Consider the following 10,562-nt stretch of genomic DNA (forward strand, 5'->3'; position numbering starts at 1 on the left):
TTATCTCACATATTAAACGTGAGAAACACTCTCATCACTTAGGGTGATGTCACTGCTTGTACAAATTTAGGACCCTGCTAGCATGTGCTATAGTAACAGGAGACAAACAGGAAGACACAGTTTAGCTCAGGTCATTAATTTTTCATAATGCTGAATGCAGTTACACGATACATGAAATCAATGGTGAGGTCACAGACTCTTGTTTTCTATCTATTTTTCATGAAGAAGATACAAAACATTACCCCATCAATGGACTGACCTCCAACTTCCAGGAGTCCCGTTATACCTCAGACTACTTTGTCAGTAAGTACTCATCACACTCATTCTCAGTTACTCAGTGTAATAGTATAAGGTGCTTGCCTGGAATATGAATGTAAATGCAAAAAAAAGAGGAGTGGTTTATTGTGAATAAGAGAGGATCTGGATTTAGAATATGATCACCATTGCATCTCTGCAGCAATAGATGCATATTAACCACATATCATAGTAAATAAATAGCAACACTGTAAGGTTTGCTGAGGTTATACCTCAATGCTATTTCCAAAATGTACAAGATTCATCTTCTGCACTCAAGCCATTGTTTTATTATGGACTATTCACACTCTCACATTTGGGCAGTGGTTGAGCATGAGACATAATGACTTCACTCCCCTAAGATTGATCTTCCTCCCCTGCTTTGCTTCTTGCTTTCTTTCTTTCTTTGCTTTCAATCTACACCCTTTTCCCTTTGTGTCTCTAGGCTACGGTGTTGAGCATGCTCAGTGTGTCCCTCCTTCTGAATACTCAGAGCCTGGCTTCATCACAGAGTCCTATCAAACACTTCATCCCATCAGTTCAGAGGAATTGCTGACGCTTAAATATGAGAGTGAATACCCTGCTGTCATCCTACGGGACACGCCTCTCAACCCGCTGCAGGGAGACTACTTTTCTGTGAAACAGGAGGTGGTATCCCCTGACAACATGTGTGTGGGACGCCTCAGCAGAGGTGAGGGGTCATATGATGGTTATAAGGAATTGATTTGCGAGTTAAGCACAAAAATTATGATTTGTTTTAAGAGGCACTGCAGGGCGAATGTGCTGCATGTATATTGTAAAGGCTGGACTGAGCGCTTCATAAACATGTCCATATGTGCGTGCATGTGATTGTGTGGGTGCAGCTAAATGTTAAGTGTTTTTGAGGGTGTCTGCATGTGTGTTATTGTGCTGATGCTACCAGAATCTTGTCATGCCACATCAGTGCGTATGTATTAGAAGAGAAGAAAAGCAGGCCCTCTGGTTGGTTTGTGGTTCAAGCAAAGCTGCCTGATGTACTCTAGACCGGGTTGGGAAAAAAAAGAAAACTCTATTGTTTTTGTCACAGTGATACACGAACCAAAGCCACAACGTGTTCTCTTCTTGCCGCCTTGTCCTTTATGTAAAACAGTCAAAGTGGTGTAACCTTCAATTTTTTTTTCTCTCTCTCTTTCTGTTGGCTTCTTTTCCTCGACTCAACCTTAAGGTTCTGAGTAAAGAGATAGAGGTGTCATCTTCAGTTAGCAAGCGTGGGGTTTTCTCATGAAACTGTTTTCTCTTCTGAGGGCATAGACTTGTTTTCTCTCCCAGTGATAGTTCATAGAGGAATTAACAGCATAGATTACATTTATAGCTACAAAGCTATGATTTTCTTCCAAAAAAAAAAATCAACTATAAAAATAAATATCATGTGCCATATACACTGAGCAAGCCTTCTCTCAGTGCTTTAAGTATTTGCTTGCAAGGTATAAGGCCTAATCCACATGCATCACACACACCAAGCTTTTGATTGTTGTCTTGTGCTCTCCCTACATGGGAACATATTTTGTAGCACAACTGATATCCACATGTGGGTTCAATTCGAGCAGTTGAAGGTTTCAGCAACAATTGAGACGCTGCATTATCTGTCATTTGTTAATGACTCACCATTGGGAGACTCATCTTATCTTTCCCAAGGTCAAAAATAGCAAGGCAATTTGTGTGATTGTCTTCCATTTAAAATCAAATCCAAATGGTGCTTGTACAAGTGAGATGAGGTGTGAAATGAAGAGAGACGTGGCACCATACAGAATCATATATGCCAGTGAGAAGGTGCATCATTTATTGTGTTGTTTATGTCACTTTTTTAAATATTGTTGCCGTGTTGAAGTCTACAGCCTTAATGTTATTTGTTTTTTTCCATTAACACCTATATAACTTGTTTATTTACAATTACTTTTCCCTCTCTATCTCCCTCCCATCCCCTGTCCTCTCAGGTAAGCTAGGTGGCCAGGACTCCTTTGAGAGCATTGAGAGCTTTGAGAGCTGTGACCGACTGACCCAGTCGTGGAGCAGCCAGTCTTCATTCAGCAGTCTGCAGCGGGTACCTTCATATGACAGCTTTGACTCAGAAGACTACCCCACTGCTTTGCACGGCCACAAGCCCAAGGGCACTTTCAAAGACTATGTGAGGGAGCGCTCAGACCTCAGCAAGGATAAACCTGTCATCCCAGCAGCAGCCCTGGCAGGATACACAGGTAAAAGATCATGTGGTCATAGTCTCTACAGTATAATTTGTATAGTGTCAGGATATTGAATCACTCTGTAGCCTTTCATGGACCCTTTTCACAGCAGACTTTTTTTAAATGTCATAGCAGGAAAAGCACAAGGTAACCAATAACATTAATTATAGCTCTGCTCCATTTAAGTCAGACAGCACGCACAATTCGAGGACCCTGATGCTGGTATGCGTAAAAAGAAATGCATCCATTATTAACTTTAATAGTTACACAGTGTAAGAAAATGTCGTGTTTCTTGATGTTCACTCTTGTACAATATAAAAGAAAAAGGAAAAAAAAATCCATTGTCTCGAACGATTTTAGACTAGATTATTAAGCATGGATTAAAACATTAACAGTTGTATACTCAGAATGTATTACAGTATCAAATTATGGCTCTCAAATGTAATTTGACAAAACTGTCAGCATTACAAACAACATTTAATTTGTCTCCATTATACTGGGCAGAAAAGTGGTGAATATCTCAAATTCAGCATTACACTTTTTTAAATTTCAGTAACATATTCTACAAAGTGCAGGATTTAGTTTATAAAAGATACAATTCAGTGCAGCTGTAACACAATTATTGCTGCTCTGCAAAAGCAAAATGTGGGGGTGCCTAAATGCACTGCTTTTAGAGCCAAAAAAAAAAAAAGGCAGCCCGAGTCATGCACATTACAGGAAACAAAATAGATTTTGCTCATACCTTCTCCTCCATACTCTTCTTCTTCTCTTTCTATCTTTACTTCTCATCTACCTTGTTATCTGCAGCCTGCATCTGAAACTATTTTTTCCAGGTCGTCCTAGCAACCCTGGCGAAACATAGAAATTATGCCTGCCCCTGCACATAGCACCAGAGTAAAATAATCTCTTGATCTCATGAGGCATCTTCATACTCGTACATGCTCAAAGAGCTGGTGTGTGAATGTTCTCTAAGTTCAATAAGATGTGGAGATATCTGCAAGCTTCTCTAAAGCAAATGCACTATTTTAGCATCTGTCATGGTTTTTGGTTTGTAAAGGTGTAAGAAAAAAAAAAAAGAAAAGAAAAACTGCTACTGTTCCTACTTTTAACAAGATGCGTATGCTAACACTGAGCTATAAATACTGCCTGGAGTTTGGAAACTATATAGGAAATTGATATAAGCAGTCTTTTTTGATGTTGTGTAAACTCTTGTTCAATATCACTTTATGCCGTGACACCTTCCAAATCATGTGGTGCATGAGGAAATAAATACAAAACATTTGTACAGTAGTCATGTAGAGGGCTTAGTTGATTCTTTATGAGATGCATTGCTGTATACAAATTGGATTGTGAAGACAGTTAAACAGTGCAGAGTGCAGATATTGAATCACTTCTTAAAGCGTTAGGGGACTTTTTCAGCCATGTTTAAATTACAGTCACAAGGCTGTGAGGTTGGCAGCATTGAAAAGGGGAAATCCAGGCAAATTTTTCAGCGTTGCTAACAATGCATACATCAGAACTTGATAGACTGTCCCAAAGTTGGTATGCACAAGATAATTGGTCATTTGTATGGTCATTACTTCAGAAGTCTCTTATACAACAATGAGTCATTCATCCGTAATGATGTTGGAAAGATGTTGTAATGCACATATAATCAAATAATGAAGCGAGAGGACGAGCCTTAAAACCCCTCAAGTTACTGTTAGACGCTGTGCTCCCTTTACACTATTTGACAAAAGTGACATAAGCCAAGAAACTAAAAATAAATGCATACAAACATGATGCACGGAGCAAACATTTAAAGCTTTCTGAGATTTGTGCATATTTAAATTTGATGGGTTTTTTTAACTTGCAGATCTACAACACAACCCAAGGCCCAAGAGCTAATGTGTGAAAGTCTGATAAGTCTTTAATGCACTGTAGTGTAGTCTCACTGAGGAGAATGTGCTTCCTCTCAGCATTTACACAATGGGGATAAAGGAAATATGGAAAAGACATCATACTAAAAGATGCCAATTTTCCTGAAAGAGGGAAATGTCATACCATCTACTCTGGTCCTTAACACTATTAGGAGCAGTGCAAGTGTGCAGTCTTTCAAACAGGGAAGCAGCTTTTTGAGTGTACATGTATGCCTGTGTGCAAATGTGTGGGTGGAAGAGGGAATGAAGGTTGAGAAAAAGAGAAACCTCAAACAAAAACATAACATCAAACCTCAAAATAAAGAACGGGTTTTTGTAAAAATTTTAAATCGATGTTTGTGACAGCGTGCTCTTCTCAGCTTCCTGTCCCAGTCATGGGGTGACAGGTGACACTTGTTGCGAGGACAGGGAGGCTGATAAGACTGCAGAGAGATAAGTGAAGCTCCAGTTGTCATCGCCGTGGTTTCCTGTGACAATTCACCATTTACACCTCTGTCTACAGTAACCTCATGCAACCTTACAACATGGAGAACTCTCAGACTGCATCGTGATACTTTGCTTTTTCTCTGTCTCACAAGTACAAACATATAAATATGCACACTAGATTTAAACTAGTAGCTGAATCCTGCCACTGTGGTAATAATATGATAATCACAATAGGCAGAGCTTTTAAGTTATAATTATTGTTGCAAAATTAACCCAACTATTAATCCTCAGTTACAGGCCCAATCAGAAACCGACCCTTGTGCTATAAACACTCCTCATTTAGCATGCCATGGGTCACCGAGCCCCCATCCCATCGCCCTTTTAGCCACACTGCTTTTTCAAAGAGGCCCATTGTGCACAAAGACTTGTAACATATTTTTGGAAAGTTTTTTTTTTTTTTTTCCTCAAAGGGTCGTCTACATTCTGGCGTGAGAGAATGGGGGCTGGTAAAATGGCACTGTATTACCCTTATGTGGGCTTGCTGTTACAGTAGCAGGCTTTAGGAATGCTAGTCACAGCTCTCTGTCTGAAAGAGACCCAGTGTTGCACAGTAACTTATTTTCCAAAGTCAGAATGGTTGTTGTCATGCACCTTCTCCAGTACTAGCAGTGGTAAAGAGGGCTCTAAAGCACCATTTCAAGTTCTCAGCCCACACACCCAAGTTATTGTTTGTGTTGTATAAGGGTACATTTGGTTTTCTGAGACACTCGAGAGGGGTGACTTTTGCTTAGCTTCAGTTTTGCTGAAGCGGTATACTGCATAGGCAGGTGTGATTTCAACATGCGAGCCTCAAAAGTGGGTGGGTTAGTGTATGTGCTGAAAAAAAAACAAAAACCACAAGATCAAAGAGTGCTGCGTTGAATCTAGTTCAGTCAAAACCAACCTTTTTTAGTTGCCTTTGTTCTCCTTTCCCTGCTATTTCCATGAGATGTCACAAAGTGTTGTATTAACACCAAAGTTGGGTTTCACAAAGGTTTTTGTGTTACAGATTATTCATAAAAATGCATTCTATTATAACTGCATAGATAGCATGGCAACCACTCTCTCTCTCTCTCTCTCACAGTCTGCATTTCAACTTTCTACAACGTGTTACTGAAGGCAGCCCCTCTTATTTTAAACTAGTGATTTCATCGGTATGGAACTTATGCAGACTCTAGATGCGAATACTGCACAGGGCAACTGGCAGACAAGGGAATACATGATGAATGGGACTGTTGTATTTAGGAGGACATTTGGTTCCACTGCTGCACTTCAGTCTGACCCAGATTAGAAGGTTTACTATGTCCCTCTTCAGACATAAGTGAATAATTGGCATGAATATTTAACACTGTCATACAAAGCAGTAGACGCTGTATAAATGTATCCATCTTTGACCTGAATTGTTTCTTTCACTTGCAGATATTTTCAGTCTCCTTATTCTTGCCGGTACATTTTTCCACTGTTGTTCCAATGTGTCTCACGTTTGCTGTACTGTTAAACTAGAAATCTCCCTCTTCACAAATATTTGTCTCAACACCCCCGGGTTTTAGCGTCAGGATACTGTAGAGTAAATGAAATGTACTATGGTGGCGCTCTGCAGAACAAATGTGGATTCTACTTGATGTGTTTTACTCAAGCTCACACTTTGCTAATTCATCCCCCACATCCAGCGTTTAAATCAACAACATTGTGTCTCCTCAGTGTAAACAACTCTTACATAAATGCACACCTTCTGTCCCTCTCCCATCTGTTCTGCAGGCAGCGGCCCCATCCAGCTGTGGCAGTTTCTACTAGAGCTGCTGACCGACAAGTCTTGCCAGTCCTTCATCAGCTGGACAGGCGACGGCTGGGAGTTCAAACTTTCTGACCCTGATGAGGTGAGAGGTCACGACCCTACTGGTCACCAGCACACGTGCTGGGAGGTCTTAAGTAGTTAGCCAGATGGACACGATGTCTCCTTTTTTCTTCAAAAGCATTTGTGTCCATTTATAGTTGTTTATTTTGAAGTTGTTGGTGCGGCTTTGATTATAAATCATAATTTATGACACAGTGTTCCCTGTACTTGTGTTGTTGTTGTTGTTAAGGTCGCCCGGAGGTGGGGCAAAAGGAAAAACAAGCCCAAGATGAACTACGAGAAGCTGAGCCGTGGCCTACGCTACTACTATGACAAGAATATCATCCACAAGACATCGGGAAAACGCTACGTCTACCGCTTTGTCTGTGACTTAAAAAGCCTACTGGGGTACACTCCTGAGGAGCTGCATGCAATGTTGGACGTAAAGCCTGATACGGACGAGTGAATGCAGAAATGAAAAAAGGAAGTGAAGACAGAAGTTAAGGAGCCAAAATGGACTGGGGCTCATAAAGTAGTCTTAACTGTTTGATAGCCGGTAAACCGTTTTTTTGGGGACCAAAATGTTTCAGATGACTATCTCTGGTCTTTGTCAACTTTGAGCTCCTGTTTCTCAGACCATGTTTGCAAGGCACAAGCCAAAAGCTGGTATTCATACCCTGTTGCATTTGAGATGTGTGCGTGTGCGTGCATGTGTGTATGATTGTGCGTATGTGTGATATATACTGTTGTTGTTTAGCAGCTTGGGGCAGATGGAGCGCAACCGGATAGAATTCAGGTTATGTTCTGCCTAAGTAGCACAGCGGGGAGAGACGAGGACCCAGACAGAAATTGTGAGACAACAAAGAGAGAGATCGGGGAATATAAAATGATTCTTGTCGTTTTTTTGGGGTAAACGCAGACCACAAGCGGAAAGTTCCCGCTGCAAAAATGTTTGCCAAAAAGTCTAAACTGAACTGAGGAAGGTATACTGTCATATTTACATGAGCGTTCTTTGCAAGGAGAGAGTTGTCAGCTCGGACCAAAAAGTGTTGTTTATAGTTTGTCGTTTAAGGAGCTTACGCCAGTATTGTATTATTGATGTTAAGGACACCCGGAGTACACCTACCAGGCATATATTGGACAGTATTTTGCTTATGTTTTCAATGAAGGTATTCCAGTGAAACCAAACATTAGATGCCATTAGAAGTTTAACTTTTCTGTTTCTCTACGAGGCTTTAACTGAAATGTGCTGATTCGTTATCAGACAACACTATAGACACTGGCCCTGTGCTCTGTGGGGTGTGAGGAGCTGGTGAGATTACTCATACCCGAAGTGTCTGATAGACAGACAACTGAAAGTAGCCGTTGCTTTAGAAACTGACGCTTTCACCTTTACGTATGTCTTTGCCACCTTGTTAGAGACACATATTGTGACTGAAACTTATGCATTTTTGCATATACCACCAGTATTAGAAAATTATAGACAATCTGTGGGGAAATTCAGGAGACAATAAGGAGAGATGTTTAATGTGCAGAGTAGATGCATAATTTGTCAGGTCACTGTCTAGTGTTGCTTTAGAAGTGTTGAAATAGTCTTATATATGTCTGTTTGTACAATAAAATCACAAACTAAGTAGTTACAGGGGTGGTTTCACAAGATCCTAAGAATGTCAAAGTGTTTTTTCTTTTGTCATGCAGTACGTTTTATCCAAGAAGAATTGGTTTGCAGCATAGTGTGAAGGTACAGTGTTGGAAAAGAGGTCATGAATAGAAGCAATGTTGAATAGAGGGAATTAGAAGATGTATGTCACTGAAATGAATCCGTGGATCACTCGTGAGGTCTGATAGAGAATGACTGACAGAAACGATGCAAGTTGGCGCTGCTTGGAGGTCTGCATTGCATGGGTTGTGTACTTTTTTGCTGCTGCCATCAAGTTTGGTTGCAGCTTTCAGCTGAAAACTTGATTGCAAATACGGACATATAGGACTAGTGGCAGACATGCATTTCAATTTTGGGTTTGTGTGTTGCTTCTCTATGAAGAAAATAATAACTGTTTCATAGTGAGCAACTCACCTGTATGATTCCATCCATATTTATGCAGTTTGCTCAGAATACATTGATAGAGATTCACTGGTTGCAATTGAGCAATTCAACAGTTTCCTCCCAACAGTGGGAACAGTGGCTGTACACTGGCCTTATGGGAAATGCCAAAGTCAAATATCATCTTAGAATATAATGTTATTGTTTACAGTGGCTGAATGTTACCCATATGGATGAAAATAGCTTTTGAGATGTCTATTTGTACAGATTGTATTTCATAATGCTTTATTGAGACCCAGATTACACAAATAAGCAAGAGACAAAGCAGGAATAATAACCAAAGCCCATGTGAGGTCTTTGGCCACGGTGCTTTGGGTATCATCCACAACGATGGAAGACAGGGACCAGAATGTCTCACATTTTTCTGCAAAGTGTTGATTTTTCTTTTATCTTTTGTTTTAATATGATGGAAAGCACACAGCTTGAGGACAACTCATTTACCAAGTGCAGAAAAGAGATGCTGTATGTGTACATGGTGTTTAATTGGTTACGAGCGTGTCCACCATCATCCAACATTGAGCCACTGCCATGCTCATCATCCCACACAAAAATGAATACAAATTAATAAGTAATAAGCTGCACTGTACTGTTCTTTTCTGCATTTGAGTCAAGGTTTCAAAACACTGTTTTTTTGTTTCATTCAGGTTTTATTTTTTTTATGTCTGCGTTTTTTTGTTAAAGAGAGCTTTACAGATTTTTAAACATACTTTAATTTTTGTTTAATACCCCAAAACAAATGTTTTGTTTTTTTGTTTTGTTTTTTTTCCCAACACAAGATCAGAATGTTAATATGGTTCACGTCATAAAAAACAAAGTGCTTAAAGAAAATGTTCTGCTACTTAAAATGTTGATATTTTGAAATTTATTTTGTCAGGAAATTGTTCAGTGTCAGATAATACTGCAGGTATTGTGTATTGATGAACCTTAGTCAGGCAAGTGTATACACATCAATAGTTTGTTGCATATGCATATCTCAGATTTAGAAGGAAACAAGTCTTTTTTTTTTTTGTTTGTGATGTTTTTTGTATATTTTATAGTGTCTCTGTATTTTTGTTATGAGATCATTTTTTATTGTATTTAGTTCACAAACATTTGAATATTTTTCAATAATTTATATTTTATAAAAGACAAGAGACGCAGACAGCTGGTGCTTCATGGGAATTTAAAGGTAGCGCAGGACAAAATAATGTAGCGATTTCTTTTTTTTTGTTTGTTTTTGTTTTTATTCTTTTTTTTTTATATAGAGAATAGACCTGTCTGCTAGAGGGGAAAAAAGGCTGATGCTGGCCCATCAATGATTTCTGCTGGAAAGGTTTTATAAACTGTAGCTTCTATTTCTAAAGTGTACTTAATGTACTTCAAAATGTTATAAAATATATGTGAACAAAGATTTCATAACTGTGTGTGGCGTTACTGCTTTGATTCATAAACATATCTTAGAATACTGATACACATACATCCAAAGTACACATGCATGCCCGCATATATTTATAGATGCTTTCAATAAGTTGATGGCTGATTCTAACCCAAACGTGGCAGAGATGTGTTAAACAAATCTGCACTTTGATCTAATCAACACACTGGTGCATCAAAGAGGTCAGGTTCCCTTTGAAACGAACGCAGGCTCTGGTGTGTCAAAGTTTTAATGAGTGTGTCCCGCGTACGCTGATGAGGTGACATCAAATCGGAACCAGCACACCGGGACCCATTCATGTGCTTGTAACTGCAGG

General features: G+C 39.5%; 1 protein-coding gene across 5 annotated transcripts in view; it reads left to right on the forward strand.

The window, feature by feature from the left end:
• The window catches only part of ets1 (v-ets avian erythroblastosis virus E26 oncogene homolog 1), a 37,167-nt gene extending 26,945 nt beyond the window's left edge, over positions 1-10,222 (forward strand). For all 5 annotated transcript variants that reach the window (XM_026366692.1, XM_026366696.1, XM_026366693.1 and 2 more), the window contains 5 exons: positions 226-303; positions 740-985; positions 2,268-2,528; positions 6,656-6,774; positions 6,982-10,222. In XM_026366692.1, the coding sequence (XP_026222477.1) occupies positions 226-303; positions 740-985; positions 2,268-2,528; positions 6,656-6,774; positions 6,982-7,197 (920 nt within the window). In that variant the 3' untranslated portion in view covers positions 7,198-10,222. The remainder of the gene's footprint in view (positions 1-225; positions 304-739; positions 986-2,267; positions 2,529-6,655; positions 6,775-6,981) is intronic.
• The last annotated feature ends 340 nt before the right edge of the window (positions 10,223-10,562 follow it).

Source organism: Anabas testudineus, chromosome 13 (genome assembly GCF_900324465.2).
Source record: "Anabas testudineus chromosome 13, fAnaTes1.2, whole genome shotgun sequence".
In the NCBI taxonomy this organism is placed as follows: domain Eukaryota; kingdom Metazoa; phylum Chordata; class Actinopteri; order Anabantiformes; family Anabantidae; genus Anabas; species Anabas testudineus.